Source organism: Chiloscyllium plagiosum, chromosome 7 (assembly GCF_004010195.1).
Source record: "Chiloscyllium plagiosum isolate BGI_BamShark_2017 chromosome 7, ASM401019v2, whole genome shotgun sequence".
NCBI lineage: Eukaryota > Metazoa > Chordata > Chondrichthyes > Orectolobiformes > Hemiscylliidae > Chiloscyllium > Chiloscyllium plagiosum.
In genome coordinates, this window is record NC_057716.1 from 117,714,349 (window position 1) to 117,736,671 (window position 22,323).

Consider the following 22,323-nt stretch of genomic DNA (forward strand, 5'->3'; position numbering starts at 1 on the left):
AGCCTTAAAATTAGAGGGGGTCAATTCAGAACAGAAATGCGGAGACATTTCTTCAGCCAGAGAGTGGTGGGCCTGTGGAATTCATTGCCGCAGAGTGCAGTGGAGGCCGGGACGCTAAATGTCTTCAAGGCAGAGATTGATAAATTCTTGATGTCACAAGGAGTTAAGGGCTACGGGGAGAATGCGGGTAAGTGGAGTTGAAATGCCCATCAGCATCAGCCATGATTGAATGGCGGAGTGGACTCGATGGGCCCAATGGCCTTACTTCCACTCCTATGTCTTATGGGGGTCTTAAGGTTGGAGGATCAAGTCTTGCTTAGAGCATAAATACCAGCATGGATCTGATGGACTAAGTGGCCAGTTTCCATGCTGTCCGTCCTGTTTGTCAGGCACAACCTCCCCTTACTAAATCCATGTTGACTTGTTCTAATCCGACCCTGCTCTTCCAAGAATTTAGAAACCTCATCCTTAATGATGGATTCTAGAATTTTACCAACAACCGAGGTTAAGCTGATTACTCGTCCTGATTGTTCTTGGATACTGCAAACATCGCAACAGGTTGAAATGTATTTTGGGACTTGTTTAGACAATTTCCGTTAGTGTATTCTGTTGTTACTTTCTCCTGAATAAATTAAAACATACACTTTGTAAAATGGTCCCAATTCAAACAAAATGTGTGGCTGTGTAGCTGAACAGAGTTTCACCAAATGACCTTCACTCTTCATGTCTTTAACAGGCTAAGGGCAAAGAGAGGCAATGGCTGCGGCACCAGTCAATTGGAGAACTCGATGACACCAAAATAATCGATGGCTTGACAGGAGAGAAGGCGATTTATAAACGTAGAGGGGAGTTGGAACCCGAGGTGAGTCTGAGGAGAAAAGGGAAACAGTTTGATTAATATGGTTAAGTATCTGCTGCCATTTCCTGTGGTTTGGTGTGAAGATGTACAGTCTTGCCTCATTTGTATAATGATAGCCTTCCTACACTGTATGTTGTACTATTGAGCTACTGCACCACTTAATAATACATCCCTCCCTGGGTGTGAAATATAACATCAGAGAAAACACCACTTACTCATGTCATTAAGCAATAGAATGGAGGAAACTTCACTCCTCTCGTTCCTCTCCCCTCCATGATATTTTGTGCATGTTTAAATGTTTGGCCAATTTGATAAATGTCTGCAAATCATTTTAGGCCAAATCTTGCCAGGGAAATAGCCACACATGCCATTATGTGCAAATCGATAAGTGTGTTGAGGCGAAGAAGCGATACCTTATGAATTGCAATTCTCCAAAGCCTGTTGTTTCATTTATGACAGTCCACAAAAACAGCATCCCACCTTTAGCATCCCAGTTATTTTTAAGGGCTGGTTGGATTATGATTAGTCCTTCATTAAACTTGTTATCATTTGTGTTAGAACCTAACTAATGAGGTGATTATTGCTGCAGTGCTAATCACAGAATTGTTATCATGTTTCAAAGGCCATTCAACTGCTCTGATCTAGAAAGGAAACTAAATCCAGAAAAAACAACCCGAGTTCTTCTTAACCTCCTTACAACTCATACTGTCCAAACCAGCTAGCATCCTAGTCATGTTCTTTTCTAATTTGTTCATCGGATGTGGGAGTCGCTGGTTATTGCCCATCCCAATTGCTCAGAGGGTAGTTGAGAGTTAACCACATTGCCATAGGCCTGGAGTTATATGCAGGCCAGACCAGCTAAGGACAGCTGATTTTCTTCCCTAAAAAAAAATTAGTGAACCAGAATGGATTTTTGCAACAATTGAGAACAATTGCATGGTTGCCATTAGGCCAGCTCTCACAGGTATTTATTGAAATCGGCACGGTGGCTCAGTGGTTAGCACTGCTACTTCACAGTGCCAGGGACCCGGGTTTGATTCCAGTGTTGAGTGACTGTCTGTGTGGAGTTTGCATGTTCTCCTCTGGGTGCTCTGGTTACCTCCCACAATCCAAAGATGTTCAGGTTAGCTGAATTGGTCATGCATATAGGACAATAGGGTAAGGGAATGGGTCTGTGTGGGTTGCTCTTCAGAGTGGACATGTTGGGCCAAATGGCCTGTTTACACACTGTAGGGATTCTATTATTCTGTGAATCCAGATTTCACTGTCTGCCATGGTAGGATTTAGACCAATATTCCCAAAACTTTAGCCTGTGATCTGAATTACTAGTCCAGTGACATTAACACTACACCACTGTCTCCCTGGGTTTAAGGCATTTAAGATTTATGGTAATTTGGCAAAAGATGCCATAATGAGAAATTTCTTCAAGCAATGATTAGGGTAAGGTCTAGAATGCATTGCCTGAGAATGTCTTGTTTTTTAATTCATTGATGGAATGTGGACGTCACTGGCTGAGCCCTAATTACCCTTGAGAAGAGTGCACGCACAATGCTGTTCCAGGATTTTGACCCAGTGACACTGAAAGAATGATAATATATTTCCAGGTTGGGATAGTGTGTGTCTTGGAAGTTAACATGCAGTGATGGTGTTCCTGTACGTCTGCTGGTCTTGTCCGTTATGTGGTGGAGGCAGATTCAATCGAGGCATTCGAGAGGGAAGTGGACTATTAGCAGGAAGGATATCTTCCTTTCTCTCCTGATCTCTTTTGACTAATTCTTCACTCTACTTCACCTGATTTCCTTCTGTTTCCCTGTTTTTTGCTTAATGAAGAAGGAAATGGTTTACAAGCTGAACGGTTCGGGAAAAGGGTCTAACTAGCTAGTCATCCCATGCGTTGCCATTTCTAGCAAGACTTGGGGCCAGTGATTGTCCATTAAGCAGTAGTCGTGAAGCAGTTCGATTCCCACTGACAATCACAAGGTGTTGTTCTGGCCTCAGCAAGATTTGCCAGTTCAACTGGGAATACCACATATAGAAGAGTTTCAGTTCAGGATGTCCTGAAACCTGTTGTAGAAATCTCTAAACTTGACAAGTAACTCAAACAAGGCCATTTAATTCATTGGTATTTGTTTCAGGTTAAAGAGGCTCAAGAATTAATGAAACATTTGGCTAACTGGCTTATTGAACAAAACATCTTTTACTATACTCTCAGCCGATAATTAAAAAATGGACTGCCTCTTAGTTAACCATTTTAAAGTTCTTGTCCAACCTTTGTATTGGAGGATCCTGCTTTAGAAACAGCGCTTGAAGAGTTGACAATGTAATCGCGCTACAGCCAACACACATTTTAAATGTTTGTGCTTAAGAAACAATGTCCCAAATCCGTCAATCAAATTATACAGAATTTGCGCTAACAAAACACATGTTATAACAGAACAATCCATATTCTTTAATATTTTATGGTATTATCATTCATGTAATGTCATTTTATTTAGTTTCATTGTATTATTAGTTGCATTTATTGCCTATGGAGTCATGCAACAAGTGGTTTTTTTCCCCCTACAAGTCTATTATTTTATGTCTTAAGTTTGTCAGACATAATGTTCACTCTAATGTGAGACCTTTCAGAATCCTAGCTGCCTTCCCTCATGAAGCTGACCCATCCAGTGTCAAGCTGAATTGACAGAGCAGTTTCACTTCTTTTGTAAGATTTTGACTTTGAAGTTCTGGGTCTAAAGGATTTTGTCCTATTGCCACTGACATGTCAGATAAAATTAGCATGTTTTAAACAGTAGGGACCTCTGTTACTAAGCAGCCCAAAAGGGAAGGCCTAGGGCATTCCCACAGGGAGGAAGAAAAAATCTGCAGCTGTCTGACAAGCTTGGCCAGGGCACTGTGAGAATCAGAGCTGAAAATGTGTTGCTGGAACAGCATAAGCCCTTCTTCAGGAATAAGAAGGGCTTATGCCCGAAACGTCGATTCTCCTGTTCCCTGGATGCTGCCTGACCTGCTGCGCTGTTCCAGCAATACATTTTCAGCTCTGATCTCCAGCATCTGCAGACCTCACTTTCTCCACTGTGAGAATCAGCACATTGAAGGGAATATGCAGAGGACCTGGAAGTCAAACCAGAAAGCTTCTCTTCAGCCAACTTTCTGAGACTTGATAAAATGAGAATGAGGTTAAAGACCTCACTCTGGGGAGAAGGTAGAGTCACACAGCACGGTAGCAGTCCATTGGGCCCAATCAGTCCATGCCGAACATAGCCTCATAATGAAAGAGATAACTGTAAAGGGTTATGCTACCAATCTTGTATTCAATTTCAGGAACCCAGATTCTGTAAGGCAGCTCCCTAGTGCTTATAGTAATAAATCCATTTCTCATAAGCTTGTAGGTCCAATTTTAGCAGCATGAGAATTCTGTCATAGTGACATAAAAGCTAGAGTTAGACTCACTGGCTGACACACGTGCACTGGTTCACACATTTGCAATGTCTGACACACAGTCTGGCTTATGCATTCTCTCTGACTCTCACGCTTTCTGGCTTACACACATCACTCTGGCTCACGCACTCTCTCTGGCAGCATCTATTGCCCATGCCTCTTTGCTCTTGAGAAGGTGTGGTGAGCTCCCTTCTTAAACTGCAGCAGTCCATTGTAGATCAACAGTGCCCTTAGGGAGGGAATTCCAGTACTTTGACCCAGTGACAATGAAGGAACAGTAGTATATTTCCAAGTCAGGACAATGAGTGGCTTGGAGGGGATCTTGCAGATGGTGGTGTTCCCTTATCCTTCAAGATGGAAGTGGTTGTGAATTTGGAAGGTGCACAGTAACACTGATTCTTTCACTTGATCAGTGACAAGGTCCCCCAAGGCAGACTGGTTAAGAGGCTAAGAGCCATCGGGATCCAGGGTGGTTTAGCAAATTGGACCCAAAATTGTCTTAACGCCAGGATGCAAAAGATGATGGTGAAAGATTGTTTTTATCACTGGAAGCCCGTGTCCAGTGATGCACGATAAATTTGGTATGAGTCCATTGTTGCTTGTATTGTGCATTAATGATCGGGACATGAATCTAGTAGTACGTTCACAGGTAACACAAAATGTAGTGGTGTGGGAAGTAGTGAGCAGGAAAGTCTTAAACTACAGGCTGATATAGTTGGGCTGAACAGTGGTTAATGGAATTTAATCCTGAAGAGCGTGAGATAATGCATTCTGAGAGGACTAACAAGACTAGGCTGTTCACATTGAATGATAGGATCCTGGGAAGTACAGAAGATTAGGGGGACCTTGATGTGCATGCCCAGAAATCCTTGAAGGCAGCAGGATAGGTGGATAAAGTGGTTAAGGAGACAAATAGGATACTTGCCTTTATTAGTCAAGGCATTGAATACAAGAGCAAGGAGGTAGTGATGGAGCTGCATTTAACGTTGGTTAGGCCACAGCTGGAGTACTGCGTGCACTCTGGTTGCCCCACTATAGAAAGTGTGTGATCGCCTCCGAGAGTGTGCAAAGGAGATTCATTAAGATTCACCAGGACATTGCCTGCTTTAAACAGCAGCCTACAATATAGAGAGTTTCTTTTGATGTTTTACCTCAAGGGAATGATACAGATTTCTTTTCTAAATGCTTCAGACCTCCAAGTTGTAATTTGATTTAGTTTTTGTTTTAAATACTTTTGGGTGGAACTGATGAAATCCATGTGCTTTTACCCCAACAAGAGGAAGTGCAACTATTGTTTGGAACCCTGCTACATTCCAAACTAATCAGTATCAATCAAGCCTTTTCATGAACTTTAGGTCACCTGTCGACAGATTGTAGAGGGGTCATAAGGAGGAGGGGTTGGTGGTCAGTTCTGTAAATGCATTTATTTGCTTGCTTGTCTCTTCAGTTATACAGGAAGCTTCCTTTGTTGTGTGAATTATTTGGATTCCATTCTGATTGAGTACATTTTACTCGCCTTTTCAGCTCGGCAGTCCCCAGCAAAAGCCCAAGCGTCTCCGGCTTTTGGTGGATGTCTCTGGGAGTATGTACCGCTTCAACGGACTGGACGGCAGGCTGGAGCGCTCCATGGAGGCTGTCTGTATGGTTTTAGAAGCCTTTGAGAATTACGAGCATAAGTTTAAGGTATATTTAAGGCTGCTTAGCACCAGCAGCCAACTTTGTGTTTTGGAAAGCTCACGTAAGCAGGGGAACTTTGAAATCAAGCAGCACAGAGGAGACAATTCAGGCCTTACTGCCTGTCACGTCTGATGAAAGATCCATCAGATAGTCCCCCTTCCCCTTGCTCTTTCTCCATAGCCTTACGAATGCTTTGAAATATTTACCCAGTTACCCTTTGGAACGCACTGCACCTTCCTTCCATATTATGAGACTGAAATAATAAACTGTGTAAGAAAAATGCTCCCCTCCTAATAGTTTATTTTTTTTATTTCTGTGTGCCCTCTGGTTACTAGCCCTCCTGTCAGTGAAATATGTGCTCTCCATCAAAACTCCTCATACTTAATAAACATGGCTTTTTTCCTGGCCTGTTTTTAGTAATCTGGACATAGCATTTCAAACTTGCATAAAACTGCATCAGATATTAAAATTTAAATTATAATTATGATTATAATCTTAATAATATTCATACCCCCACTGGTGTTTACCATGATCAGAAACTGAACAAGACTGATGTACAATAAATACTGTGGCTACAAGAACAAGTATAAGACTCTTGCAGTGGGTAACTCCCCATCTGATTCCCCAAAGCCTGTCTACCACCTTCAGGCCCAGTAAGGTAGCTCACCACTGGCTTCTCAAGATTAATGAGGATTAAGCAGTAAATGCTGGCCCAGCCAGTGACACCCACGTCCTGTGAATGAATTTTAAAAATCTATGAGAATGAATTGCCTCGAGTTTGGCTTGTACTCCCTCAAGTAGAGAAGATGAAAGGGAGATCCTGTTCTGGACTTCAAGATGATTAATGTTGCTGACTTGGTGGGAAAGAATAAGAGGTGCTATTAAAATTAGAGCGAGGAGTTCAGGGGTGGTACCAGAGAGCCTGTCTTTATACAATGTGAAGTGGTAGTTTGGACACCTCACATCTCCCAGGAAGAAAATCTGTTTAGACAAAGTCAATTCAAATTCTAAACTAAGAGTGACCAATTTTTATCGTCCAAAGGCGTTAAAGAATATGGGGACAAGGCAGAAAATGAAGTCAAGATACGTTTGAGCCATGGTCTAATTGAATGGCAGCTAAGGCCCAAAGTTCAGTATAGTCTGTACTCCTTCCAAGAGTAATTGCGGACGGGTAAAGCTCAAATTGGAGCAAGTGATAAGCTGAAATGACACAATGTTGTCAATAGTTGGAAAAGTGCTCAGGACTCTGTTTCATATCTCACTCTTTTACAGTGGTATGGCTGATGTTCAGTTTTCAGATGAGATGTTTGGCACTTGCTGCTTTTGTTTGCTTGGCTGTGCTTATCCCTCAACCTACACCAGCAAAACAGACTCATTGATTTTCCACATCATTGCTGTTTTTGGGAGCTTACTATGCACAAACTAGCTGTCACCTTTGTCTCTGAGGCAGCAATGAATACATGTCAAAAGTTAAGTTTTGCTTGCCAAGTGCCTTCAGATCTCAGCCTCAAGGGTTGTAAAATGCTGTCAGATGTTTCCCTGAGGTCTTGAATGCACACGTTCAGGCGGGTTTGTACAACAGATTGAACCTGATGTCCTCTGCAGCTGTATGCCAGTGATGACTGACAAATGCGAATTGAAATAATAAAAAAATTAAATTTAAAAAGACTTGAATTGCACAACCTCCTAAACAAATTTAAAATTGTTTTCCTTCCTTTTATTTAGTGTAATGTGCATTTCTTTATTCAGTAATCTCTGTTGGCAGGGCAGGTTTCAAAAGCAGTTAAGAAGGTGCACAGGATACTGAGCTTCAAGTACAAAAACAAGAATATCGTATTAAATCCTCATAGATCACAGGTTCAGCCTTAACTGGAGATTGTGGACTCAACTGAGTACCATACTTTTGGAAGGATGTCAGGAATGAGGGTCTTCAGTTATGAGGAGAGGCTGAAGAGGTTGGCATTGTTCTCGCTGGAGTACAGAAGGTCAAGGAGAGTTGCTGGAGACATTTTGATATAGCAAATAGGAAGAAACAATTTATCCTGACAACTGGGTCAATAATTGGAATTAAACTAAGAGGCAAAAGAACAAAAGAGGAAATGAGATATATCTTTACAGAGATGACAGTGATGGTATTGAATGCACTACCTGAAAGAGTGCTGAAATCAGGTTCTGTTTGGAGGTTTTGGAAGGCAATTGACCATGTAGATAAGGAAACAAATCTGTATGGGGATGGAAAGGAACACAACTAGCCAAGTACTCGCTTCTACATAAGATTCAGTGGCAGAAGCCAGTCTCAGCCACATTTGTACTTTGATATGAGAACACAAGCTTTACAGTTCCCTCATCATCTACAAAGCCTGGTTTAACAATTCCACAAAGTGTGAATTCCAGTTTTCCTCAGCCCTACTGGGTGAGAAATGAATTGTACACGCTTAGACTAGTTTCCAACATGCAATCCCAGCTGTTGAGGTCCCAGCTGAACAGCGCAGGAATCGCAGCAGTCTAGATACAGACAGCAAGTTAGCTTATCCCCACTTACAAACCAAACAGGTCATCTTATTCCCCTTCTCACTTGGAGCATTAATCAATACCTATAGTGACCTCCAGCTCAGTTGTCATCAGAGCTATAGTTTCATTCACACAATGGGTAAAGATTAATTAAATAGATATGGCAGAGCTGCAAGGAGAGAGAAATTCTGCACATTTTGGCTCCAGGGATTTATTTCAATCATTCTGCTTCCACTCAGCTTGATTTAGGTGTGTTAGATGTTGTCACTGGGCAGAAATGAAGGAATCCACAGAACTATCATCTCTTTTTTGTCTTTTGCTTTGCAAAGAGATGAAGGCAGAAGTGGTCCTTTTGCAGTCTGGCTAGAGACTGGGATGCAATAAAATGCACCATGTGTTCGTGTGCACTCACTGTATTGGAGAGAAATAGAACAGAGCTATTTGCAGCTTACAGCCTCAACAGTGAAAGCTTTCACAAAGAAAGGGCTGTGCCTGGTTTGCACTCCAATAGATTCCATTAAAGAACTGGCAGTAAGTGAAGACCCGATTTCAAGGGAAGTTCTCAGCCAAAGCAAATTTTTAGAAGAGCAAGTAATTAACTTCTTCAACTTGCAGCCTCTTAGTCTCCAAACCTACTTGACCAGTAGTTTAGGCCAAGCTGCCATACACAGACACATGCACATGCACACACCCACCCAGAGATTTATTGAATTTTGTGTTCAGTTTGAGAGAAAGAAGAATGAGTCTAAGACAACCTTTTAAAATTTAAAAATAAAGGCAGTTATGAGGGCATGAAAGCTGAACTGTTTAAAGTGAAATGGCAATACTTAGGCGCGGTTATAGTTAGGTCAATAGACAGGCGGTAGCAGACATTTAAAAGATATTTCAGAAATCTAACACTCGATGTATTCTACTGAGAAATAAAAATGTTAAAGACAGTATCAAACAGACAAGAAAAGTTTAATAATTTTGCAAAGACAGGTGGCAAGTCAGAGGTTTGGACACAATATAAATAACAGCAAAGAATAACAAAAAGTAATGGACTGAAAAAATTCAAGTTAGGTGTGAGGGAAAGATACCCTGAAGTATGAAAACAAATAGTAAGAGTTTCTAGAAATACTTAAAGAAAAGAGTTAACTGTTTGAATGTTGGGTCCTATTGAAAATGAGACTGGAGAATTAATCATGGAAAATAAGGAAGTGGCAGATGAATTTAACAGGTATCTTCATCAGTTTTCATTGTTAAGGATATAGTGAGGAGGGTTTTGCCCAAAACGTCAACTCTCTTGCTCCTCACCTGCTGTGCATTTTCCAACGCCACAGTTAATTGACTCAATATTGAGGGTACAAATGACACACTAGAAGAAGCAATAAATCAGGAAATGGAAGAGAGGGAGGAACTCAGGAAAATCACAATTACCAGAAATGTGGTACTCAAGTGGTATTGGAGCAGTGGGCTGACGGGTGCCCTGATCCTGATGGATTTCCTCCTAGGATCTTAGAAGAAATGGCAAGTGAGATGGATGATACATTGAATCAAAACCTGACAAATTTACTTCTAAACAAAAGAAAGTGTGGCATTTTTTGTAGGCACCCAATCTGTCATTATTCTTAAACAGAAGCAGAAATTGCTGGAGAAACTTAGCAGGTTTGGCAACATCGAGGAAAAGAAAGCCGAGTAGATGTTTCGGCTCCAGTGACCCTTCATCGGAACTGTCATTGTTTTTGTTAGCTTCTACAAAGTCTTAAAGAGAGAAGGATGTGACTGGGTAGTTCATCAGGACTCAAACCAGTACACAGTAGATTAGGTGTTGATGAACTGCCAGTCACATCCTGTTCTCCTGCAAGTACGCAGGGGATTGGGATAAATGGACAATTTCATGACTGCAACCGTTTACAGTTCTATGTCAACATTAAGCTGCTTAAATAGAATTAACAATCATTTGTAACTAATGTGGCTGGAACAACTATATTGGATAAATCTGAGCAAGCCCACCTTCAAATGAATCTGGTCTATTGTGAACAGACTGCAGAGTGAAGTTTGTGTTCAGTGACCCCACCCAGGCTGAGCTGTATATTTTATTGGCACGTTTTGATGTTTTTCCTCAACAAGTGTGCAGATGATAAATGATTTATCCTCTGAGACCTCAAAATGAAAGCTATATAATAATAGTTTACTGTTTATACTGGAGCTCCCTGATGTATAATTACTGTGCAAGTGAAGGCATATTGAAAGAATTACAGTTTGGGAGCAGAGGATAAAGATTTCCTTTACTTTATTTTTAGGATATAGTAGTCATTGACAAGACCAGTATGCAGTATACTTTCGATCTCTAAGTGCCCTCAAGAAGATAGTGGTAATTTTTCTTTAATACAACTGAATGGCTACAGGTAATTTCAGAGGGCAGTTAAGAGTCAAACATGTTGCATTGGGTCAGAGAGTTACTGTAGGCCAAACCGAGTACAGACAGCAGGTGTCTTTCCCTAAAGGACATTAGTGAACTAGGTGGGTTTTTGCAGATGACACTAAGATTGGTGGAGTAGCAGATAGTGAAGGGGACTGTCCGAGAATGCAGCAAAATATTGATAGATTGGAGAGTTGGGCAGAGAAATGGCAGATGGAGTTCAATCCGGACAAATACACTTTGGAAGATGCAATTCCACAGCGAACTATACAGTAAACGGAAAGGTCCTGGGGAAAATTGATGTACAGAGAGATCTGGGTGTTCAGGTCCATTGTTCCCTGAACGTGACAACGCAGGTCAGTAGAGTGATCAAGAAGGCACATGGCATGCTTTCCATTATCGGACAGGTTATTGCGTAAAAGAGTTGGCCGGTCATGTTACAGGTGTATAAAACTTTGGTTCAGCCACATTTGGAATACTGCGTACCGTTCTGTTCGCCACATTACCAAAAGGATGTGGATTCTTTGGATACAGTGCAGAGGAGGTTCATCAAGATGTTGAAAATGTGTTGCTGGAAAAGCGCAGCAGGTTAGGCAGCATCCAGGGAACAGGAGAATCGACGTTTCGGGCATAAGCCCTTCTTCAGGAATCAGAGCTGAAAATGTGTTGCTGGAACAGCGCAGCAGGTCAGGCAGCATCCAGGGAACAGGAGAATCGATGTTTCGGGCATAAGACCTTCTTCAGGAATGCAGACCTCACTTTCTCCTCACTAGGATGTTGCCTGGTATAGAGGGTGCTAGCTATGAGGAGAAGTTGAGTAATTAGGATTATTTTCATTGGAAAGAAGGAGGTTGAAGGGGGACCTGATTGAGATCTACAAAATCATGAGAGGTATAGACAGGGTGGATAGCAAGATGCTTTTTGCCCAGAGATTACTAGGGGTCATGAGTTCATAGTGAGAGGGGAACAGTTTAGGGGAGATATGCATGGAAAGTTCTTCACACAAAGAGTGGTGGGTGCCTGGAATGCTTTGCCAGCGGAGGTGGTAGAGGCAGGCACGATACTGTCATTTAAGATGTATCTAGACAGATTCATCAATGGGCAGGGAGCAGAGGGATATACAGATCCTTCCAAAATAAGCAGCAGATTTAGACAGAGGATATGGATCGGCGCAGACTTAGAGGGCCTAAGGCCTGTTCCTGTGCTATAATGTTCTTTGTTCTCTTTGTTCTTTGTCTTCCTTTTGCAGTCAGCTAGCCCATTGTTTTAAGTAGAGTCAAGGGGATTGGAAGGGAGCGCTGTACTGGACTGAATAATCTGATGTGCACAAGAACAAGCCAGTGATCACTATTCTGTTGTGGAAGCTTCTGGTTAGTGTTCCTCAGCCTCCGCACTGGGACTGTGAGCTGGCATTGAGCAGCATACATTCTCAATGTCACCTTTGCATTCCTAAGGTTTTCTTTTTCCACACACACACACACACACACACACACACACAAACACATATACACACACACACAATATGAGGAAGAAAAAGAGAATTTAAGGCCATTGACCTTTTAAATAATTCTAGTCCAGGAATTGGGAGTCCCAACAGCACAAATTATTGGTTGGGAATTGCAAATTCCTTAAAAAAACTGAATTAGATAAATTTGAAGACAGAGTAGGGGCACCGGGGCAAATGGGATTGCTCGTTCAAAGAGCTGGCATAAGCACAATGAGCAGATCGGCCACCTTCTGTGCGCAATGATTCTGAGAAATATATGCCCAACTTTCCATGGTAGGTAAGAGCCCATGGTATTGGCAGTAGTACATTGGAATGGATAGAGAATTGGCTAATAGGCAGAAAATAGATAAGAGGTTCTTTATCAGGTTGGCAACATGCAACCAATAGGGTTCTGCAGGGATCAGTCCTGGGACTGTAACTGTTTGCAATATATATTAATGACTTGGAGAAAGGAAGCGAATGTACTGTGGCCAGACTTGTAGCCAACTCAAAATAGGTGGAAAGGCAAGTTACGAGAGGGTTGCAAACAGCTTACAGGGATATACAGATAGGTTAAGTAAGTGGGTACAAAGTTGGCAAATGGAAAAATATGAAGTTCATTTTGGAAGGGAGATCAAAAGGATAGCATTTTATTTAAATGTAGGGAAACTTCAGAAACTGAGAAAGTTAGCACAAAGCACAGTGGATAATCAGGAAGGCGAATGGAATATTGGTCTTTATTTCAAGGGGTTTGGAGTATAGGAATAGGGATGTCTTAATCCAACTGTTCAAGGTACTGCTAAGACCACATCTGGATTACTGTGAGCAGTTATGCTATCCTTATTCAGGGAAAAATGTTATTTCATTGGAGGTAGTTTGGGGAAGGTTCACAAGGATGATCCCTGATTTTGAGGATTTTCTAGACAGATTGGGACTGTACTCACTGGAGTTTCGAGAATGGGAGGTGATCTCATTGTAACATAAATGGTTCTTAAGGGGCTTGACAAAGTAAATGCTGAGAGGATGTTGCCCCTCATGGGATAGTCTATGACCAGAGGGCATAGTGTCAGTGGAAAGAAGTGTCAATTCAGAACTGAGATGAGGAGGAATGTCTTCTCGAGGGTTAAATGTCTTTGGAATTCCTTGCCATAAAAGGCTAAGGGGGCTGGGGGGGCAGAGTCGTTGTGTATATTTAAGTTTGAAACAGGTAGATTCTTCAGTTCTGAGGAATGGTCACTGGACCTAAAATGATAACTCTGCTTTCTCTCTACAGATGCTGCCAGATCAGCTGAGTTTCTCGAGCAATATCTTTTTTGCTATAGATAGGTTCTTGATCAGTCGGAGGATCAAAGGTTATGGGGAAAGGACAGGCAAGTGGATGTGAGGAATGTCTGATTGGGCATGATCCAATTACATGGCCAGGGGCTGAATGGCCTGATCCTGTTCCCATTTCTTATGGTCTTATAGAAAGGTTATATTAAATCAGCTTCTACACTCTTTCAGGAAGTACGTTTCAGATCAAAACAATTCCCCCCACTTAAAAACATTCTCCATCACTCCCTCTGGTTCTGTTGCAAATTATTGCCCTCTAATTACTAATTCCACTGCCAGCAAAAAGGGGTCAAGTTTAAATCCTTCAATCTATCCATAAACCTTGTTCTTTGGAACACCCCAGTCATTTCCAGTTCTTCAACATCTGTGCTAAAGTGTGGTGCCCAGAATACAACACAGTTCACGAGCTGAGGTACAACTAATTACACTTTTGTCAAAGTTTATGTCATAACTTCCTTGTGTTTGTCCTGTCTCTGATTACAAAGCCTGTATGTTTGTTTTAAACAACATTCCTAACTCTCTTGCCACCTTTAAAAGTTTGTGTCTATGAACCATGAGGCCTTCCTATTTCTGCAACCCCTGCATTGTTGTATTGTCAGCAAATGTTGACACCTCTTGAGTGGAGACAGAATTGCTACTGGGAGTTAAAATCAGAGCAGATTAGCAACATAGTCTTGACTTCTGAAGTTTATTTATGCAGGTTGTACTTCCCTGATACGGTTGTCTCAGGGTCAGAGAATCTGCCGCCCCACTGCAGCTCAAGTACATTCAGAACACAAACACTTGAATGGTGGCTCAGTGGTTAACACTGCTGCCTCACAGTGACCCAGGTTCAATTCTGTGTGGAGTTTGCACATTCTCCCTGTGTCTGCGTGGGTTTCCTCCCATAGTTAGGTGAATAGGCCATGATAAATTGCCAGTAGTGTTAGATGGATTAGTCAGGGGTAAATATAGGGGGGTGGGTTTCTCTTCGGAGGGTCGGTGTGGACTTGTTGGGCTGAAGGGCCTGTTTCCACACTGTAGGTAATCTAATCTAATCTAATCTAATTTTACCTTGACTTGTATCAATCACAAGTCTGACAAGTGAAAGATTTTCCATTTGAACACCAAAAACAGGTTATAGGGTGCCTAAACTTGACAAAGTATAACAAAAAGTAATATGAATAAAGATTGAGATAGAGCCAAGACAGGGAAAACCAGGAAGTTTCTGCAGCTGGCAGACCAGAGAGTACCAGACTCAGGAAGTTCAGCCTGTACTGAAGTAGTCCAAACCTAACCACAGCAAGACCTGGACGATATCCAGGCTTGGGCTGAAAAGTGGCAAGTTACCATCGTGCCACACAAATGCTAGACAATGACCATCTCCAATAAGAGATGAGCTAACTATCGCCAGTTGACGTTCAATGGTATTACCATTACTGAATCCCCCACAATCCACATTTTGGGGATTAACGTTGACCAGAAACTAAACTGCCATATGAATACTGTGGCTAAAGAGCAAGTCAGAAGCCAGCAATACTGCAGTGAATAGCTCACCACCTGACTCTCCAAAGCCTGCCCCCCACCTACAAGGCACAAGTCAGGAGTGCAATAGAATATTCCTTGCTTGACTGGATCAGTGTAGCTCTGACAACACTCAGGATACTTGACATCATGCAGAGCAAAGTAGCCCACTTGATTGGCACAACATCCACAAGCATTCACTCTTACCACCACATATACATAGAATCCCTACAGTGTGGCAAAACGCCATTCAGCCCACTGAGTCTGCACCAACCTGTCTCCCTATTGGTCTAGTGCTTAAGATTTAGCGCTCTCATCGCCACGGCCCAGGTTTAAATTCCGGTCAGGGAAATAGTTTTTGGGGCAGTACGGTGGCTCAGTGGTTAGCGCTGATACCTCACAGCACCAGGATCCCAGGTTCAATTCCAGCCTTGAGTGACTGTCTGTTTGGAGTTTGCACATTCTCCCCGTGTCTGCTTGGGTTTTCTCCAGGTGCTCCAGTTTCCTCCCACAGTCCAAAGATGTGCAGGTCCAGTGAATTGGCCATGCTAACTTGCCCATAGTGTTAGCTGCATTGGTCAGAGGGAAATGGGTCTGACTGGGTTACTCTTCGGAGGGTCGGTGTGGATTTGTTGGGCCGAAGGGCCTGTTTCCACGCTGTAGGGAATCTGATCTAATCTAATCTAACCCTCCAAAGAGCATCCCACATGGAACCAGCCCACTACCCTTTCCCTGTAACCACACCTTTACCAAAGCTAATGAACTAGATTTTGAGAAGATTTGTAGCTCAGGTTGAGGTTCACATTGTAAGTTTGCTCACTGAGCTGGAAGGTTTGTTTAGAGATGTTTTGTCACCATGCTGAGTAACATCATCAGCGAGCTTCCAGTGAAGCTGGTGTTATGTCCCACTTTCTATTTATGTGTCTTGGTTACTTAAGATGGGTGATATCATTTCTGGTTATTTTCTCAGAGGTTGGTAAATGGGGTCCAAATCGATGTGTTTATTGATGGTTTGAATGCTGGGCCTTTCGGAATTCCTGTGCGTTTCTCTGTTTAGCCTGTCCTAGGATGGATGCGTAGTTCCAGCCGAAGTGGTGTCCTCCTTTGCCTGTGTGTAAGGATACTAGTGTTTGTTACAGTCTTGCATAGTTGTAAATGACATTTGTTTTGCTGGTTGTTGGTATAGGTTGTTGCCAAGGGGTTGGAGTAGTTTGGTAGTCATTTCAGAGATGTCATTCATGTATGGTAATGTGACTAGATTTTCCTGGCCCGTTATGTCTGCTTGTTTGAGTTTTTTGTTTAGGAATCAGTGGGCTGTGTTTTTTGAATACTTATACAGTGTATTCAAGAAGAATGGGTACCCAATAAACACAGTCTACCGATTCCTAAACAAACCCAAACAAGCAAACACAACGGATCCAGAAACTCTTGCCACATTACCATGCATCAAGGACATCTCGGAAATGACAAACAGGCTACTCCGATCCCTTGGCATCATGGTAGCCCACAAACCTACCAACACACTGAAACAGCAGCTGATGAACCTAAAGGACCTTGTACAACAACCAGAAAAACGAAAGTCACTGTAACAAACGCTACATCAGATAGACAGGAAGGAAACTAGCCACCAGGATACACGAACACCAACTAGCCACCAAAAGACATGACCCACTATCACTAGTATCCTTACACACAGACAAATAAGACATCATTTTGACTGGAACAACACGTCCATCTGAGGACAGGCTAAACAGAGACATGCACGGGAATTCCTAAAGGCCTGTCATTCAAACCGGAACTCCATCAATAAACACATCGATTTGGACCCCATTTACCAACCTCTGAGTAATAGAACCGGAAATGATATCACTCACCTTAAGTAACCAAAACACATAAATAGAAAGCAGGACAAAACACCAGCTCTTCACCAGAGGCTCACTGATGATGTTACCCAGCATGGTGACGAGAGGTCTGAGAACAAACCCTCCTGCTAAGGCACTAAGGCTGCACATTGCTAAACACTACGGACAATTTAGCATGGTCGATCCACGTAAACTACGCGTCTTCAGACTGTGGGAAGAAACCAGAGCGCCCAATGAAAACCCACACAAAAACTTGGGGAACGTGCAAACTCCACAGAGGTAGTCACCCAAGGCTGGAAATTGAATCCAGGTCCTTAGCACTGTGAGGCAGCAACTCTAACTACTGAGCCATTATGCAGCACCACTGACCCTCAGCAATAGTGTATACTATCTACAAGATGCACTGAAAAAATTCACTAAAGGTCTTTCAATAGTAGTTTACAAGCCCACAACCGGAGCTGCCCATCTAGAAGAACAAGAACAGCAGATATATAGGATCACAGACACCAGGAGGTTCCCGTCTAGGCCACTTATCATCCAAACCTGGAAATACCTCACCATTCCTTCAGTGTCGCTAGGACAACATTGTAGAATTCACTCCTGAATAGCAAGTGGGTCTACCTATAGCACATGGATAGCCGTGGTTCAAGCAAGCAGCTTATCACCTTTGCAAGGTCATCTAGTGATAGGCAATAAGTACTGGCCCAGCCAGTGATATCTATATCCCACGAATGAATAAAAAAAAACGTAATGCTGGTGTTGCTGATGAATACTCAATATCAACATATTCTGGAGGCTTATTCAACATTTACTGCATCTAATTTTCTGTTTGTTTTGTCTCTTTAGTATGACATTGTTGGTCACTCAGGAGATGGATTCAACATTGAGCTAGTCAGGAGCAACAAACTTCCAAGAAACAACAAGGAGAGGCTTCAGATTATGAAGGTAATTGGTTTTGTTCCTTGCTTGTCACTGCTGGTGGCCTCTGTTGATGTGATTCACTGCATTGCTCGCTAACACAAAAAGCAGCTCATTGAAATAAAGGAAGCGTTCAGAAGGCTGTGGAGCTAATGAGTTTAGGGACTGCAGAGTTAAGATACAGAGCAGGCATAAATTAATGATATAGTATAAGTGTCTTGAGCAGAATGCCCTGCTCCTGTTTCTCTGTGTGCCAAGGTACTGCTCCTATCTCTGATAGCAAAGAAGGAGGGCATGCCTTATCAGGAATAGAAGTTGGGGTGGCCTTCAGTCCCCAGAACCTGTTTGCTGTTGAGTGCTACAAATGCAAGAAATGTTTCTTTCCATTTAAAGCAAAATAGCAAGTCCTGATTAGAGCAACTGTTAATATCTGTCAGGAGACAGGCCCATGTAATCTGGTTCTCATGGAGAAAGAGGCCAGAATGAAATAAGTAGAAAATCAAATGATGGTTTTCACACCACGCACAAACTATAAACAGCTGGTCTTTCTGGATAGGAACACTCAAAAGTGGACCCAAATGGATTGACAGAACCAGATGCCGCTTGAAAAATAGAGAAATAGATTATTTTGTGTTAGCTATATGGCAGAGTACTAATGAGAATTTGTTTTCTGTTAGAAGAACGGAGTCTTGTAGAGAGCCAAGGACCAAGGTATCACAAGCCTTACTACTGAAAGTCAATTAGGTGATATTGAGAAGATTGAGTTGAATGACATTTGAAGGTCACTAAAAGACTTTTTCTAATTTGGCAGTGAGAAGGGAGCCTACTAAAAAGCCAGGTGGACTTTAGAACTGAATCTATCAAATGTTATGTCAGCTGGGAGCATGGTATAACATCCAAATGGGTTGTAAAATATTTTGTACTATTTATAATATTTGTATTACTGAGTTAATGAGAAGTACCATTTCCTTTTGTTTGGCATAATAGTTGTCTGTAAAGAAATGCTTGAGCTATTTTGATTTAAGTTTGTTTGGTAAAGTCTTAAAACATGAATCTTGACATGTGATTCTTTCCATCAGTCATTGGGAAATTTCAATTTCTTTCCGAACATTCTTGGTGTTGCCAAATTGTCATAATTAGAGGATAGCAACAAGTCCAGAGTTGGTCTGGGATTCAAATTAAGAGACTGTAAAATGGGTATACTGGAACTTACCTGTGTTTAAATAAACAAGGTTAAATATTTGCTATCTTCATTGAAAAGTTAGCATGACTACATATTGGCAGCAGTTTATTTCAGTGGAGAGAGGATATAAACTCTGAGGTACGGAGGGGTCTGGATGTCCAAGTCCATGAATGACCTATGGTTAGTTTCCTCAAAGGCAAATTGCCCTTACTGCAAGGGAAATGGAAAATAAAAGCAGGAACTTTTGTTTTATTGTCTAATGTTAAATGAGCTAACAAGACCAGCATTTACCGCCCATCCCTAATTGCTCTTGAAGTGAGCGGCTTTCTAGGACATTTCAGAGGGCAGAAATGTTGCTTAGAATTTAGAGTCACATGTAGGCCAGCCTGGATGAATATGGCAGATTTCTTTTGTTAAAGGACATGGGTGAACCAGAAGGTTTTTTAATCATTAAACAATACTTTCATGGTTACCATCACTGCCACTAACTTCTTAAATTCCATCAGATCCCATGGTGAGATTTGAACCCATACTTGCAGAGCATGAGCCAGGGTCTCTGGATTACTACTCTATACCACTGTTGTCGGGATGTTTTGCTGCACTTTCACCTTCTGGTTCACCCACGTCCTTTAATAAAAGAAATCTGCCATATTCATCCAGGCTGGCCTACATGTGACTCTAAACTCTAAGCAACGTTTTTGTTTAGGAACTGCCCTCTGAAATGTCCTAGAAAGCCGCTCACTTCAAGGGCAATTCGGGATGGGCGGTAAATTCTAGTCTTGTTAGCTCATTTGCCATCAGATAATAAAACAAAAATTCCTGCTTTTATTTTCCATTTCCCTTGCAGTAAGGGCAACTTGCCTTTGAGGTCATTCTCTGTTTGTACACTTGTTGATCTTCTTACTTGAGAAATGAGATAGATTTGAAGTAGTTCAGAAGAGGTTTACTCGACTGATTCCTGGGATGGGAGAGATCGGATAGGCTGGGCTTATATCCACTGGATTCTGGATCAGTGGTGCTGGAAGATTCAGGCAGCATCCAACGAGCAGCAAAATCGACGTTTCGGGCAAAAGCCCTTCATCAGGAATAAAATTCGCTGCTCATTGGATGCTGCCTGAATTGCTGTGCTCTTCCAGCACCACTGATCCAGAATCTGGTTTCCAGCATCTGCAGTTATTGTTTTTACCTTTATATCCACTGGAGTTTAGAAGAATGAGAGGTGATGTTATTGAGACATAAGATACTGAGAGGACTTGACAGAGTAGATGCTTTTTTCTATTCATGATGGGCATTTCTGGCAGGGCCAGCATTTATTGTGCATCCCTAATTGCTCAGAGGGCAGATAAGAGTCAGTCATGCTGTTGTGGGTCTAATGTCACATGCAGGCCAGACCAGGGAAGGACAGCAGATTTTATTCCCTCGTTAGTGAACCAGATGAGTTTTTCCAACAATCGGTAATGGCTTCGCGGTAGCCATTAGACTGTTAATTCCAGGTTTTTAAAAAAATTGAATTCAAATTGCACCATCTGGAATGGCAGGATTTGAGCCAGGTACCTAGAACATTACCCAGGTCTCTAGATTAATGATCCAGTGATAATGCCACTAGGCCACCACTTAGTCCAAATGGATGAAAGAAAGTTCCATTTTGTGGGTGACACGTAACGTAGGGAACAAAGTTTAAACATCTCCCACTTAATAGTTAAAAAATCACACAACACCAGGTTATAGTCCAACAGGTTTATTTGGAAGCACTAGCTTTTGGAGCGACGCTCCTTCATCAGGTGGTTGTGGACAAACACCTGATGACGGAGCGATGCTCCGAAAGCTAGTGTGCTTCCAATTAAACCTGTTAGACTATAACCTGGTGTTGTGTGCTTTGTAACTTTATACACCCCAGTCCAACACCAGCATCTCCAAATCATGACCACTTAAGTGTGATTCAGTGATTGTAAGAGGGAGATGTGAATTTTGTTTTCTGTTAGAGGGCCTTAGGCTTGTCGAGCTTGAGGAGGAAAATGCTGATCCTGATCGCGCTCAGGCTGATGTAGCAAGAATTCAATTTGAAATGAAACAACTTGAATAAGTCTCTTCAACTGGAGAAAGAAAGAAATTTAAAGAATATTTAAACTTGAAATTCCACAATGGAAGCTAAAGGAAAAGTCTTGAATTTCAAAAGGAGGAAAATTTGAATTCGACAGAGTAAGGCTAGGAGTAGGTGAACACAAGATATCAGTAAAACTTCAGGATACTGCATTTTACTTCCAAAAAAAACTTTTACTTGACGCCTAAATTCAGTGAGAAGAAGCTGAACTATGTCACTTGAGAAAATGACCATGAAACTTCAATTGCTAAATGTTGTGTGAATGAATTTGCAGCGAAGGTTTTGGCAGTGTATTCATTCCATTTACTTATGCAGACTAGTGACTATGATATAGTGAAAGCTGTTGTTCATAATTCTTGAGTCAGTGCCAGAGGTTGCCAGGCAAAATTATGGAATTTGTTGGAGAAAAACAAATAACTATTTGATAGGCAGTTTAGATCAATAAGTTTGAGCTAGACTTTGAAAACCTTAGGGAGGTAATGAAACAATATTTTAAAAAATTATTTCTTTGGGAGTAAGGTCCCAACCAGAAGACCATAATGTTTCTAAGATCAGAGAAGCTGCAGTAATGGTGGAGTATTATGAAATTCTTTTTCCAAGGTTTCCAGCGCAAGGCCTAGTGAATTTTCGCTTCCTATCTTACCGATGTGCCACATTAATTACTAACCCGTCCCCTCTGACTTTCACATCCAGTTTCAATCCCACATAACCATGCACCAAACCCGGAATAACTCGCTACTCAGTGGATATTTACAAAAAGACCAGCTCCTCTGTAAACTTGGTAAGATAGGATGCTGAATATTAATTAGGTGAGTTATGAAGGTGTTTAACAATCAATAATCACCTCTTAAATCAGCAAAATATTACGGAAGCTGAAAATTTGAAACAAACATAGAGAATGCTGGAGAAACTCAGCAAGTTTGGCGACATCTGTGGAGAGAGAAACAGTTAACATTTCAAGTCTAATTGTAAACTTGCCACAGTGGCTCAATGGTTAGCACTGCTGCATCACAGTGCCAGGGACCTGGGTTCAATTCTAACCTCGG

General features: G+C 41.8%; 1 protein-coding gene across 1 annotated transcript in view; it reads left to right on the forward strand.

The window, feature by feature from the left end:
* vwa8 (von Willebrand factor A domain containing 8) overlaps positions 1 to 22,323 on the forward strand; it is a 340,247-nt gene that overhangs the window by 301,286 nt on the left and 16,638 nt on the right. The window contains 3 exon segments of the mRNA XM_043694451.1: positions 737 to 862; positions 5,825 to 5,983; positions 17,922 to 18,020. Coding sequence (XP_043550386.1) covers positions 737 to 862; positions 5,825 to 5,983; positions 17,922 to 18,020 — 384 coding nt within the window.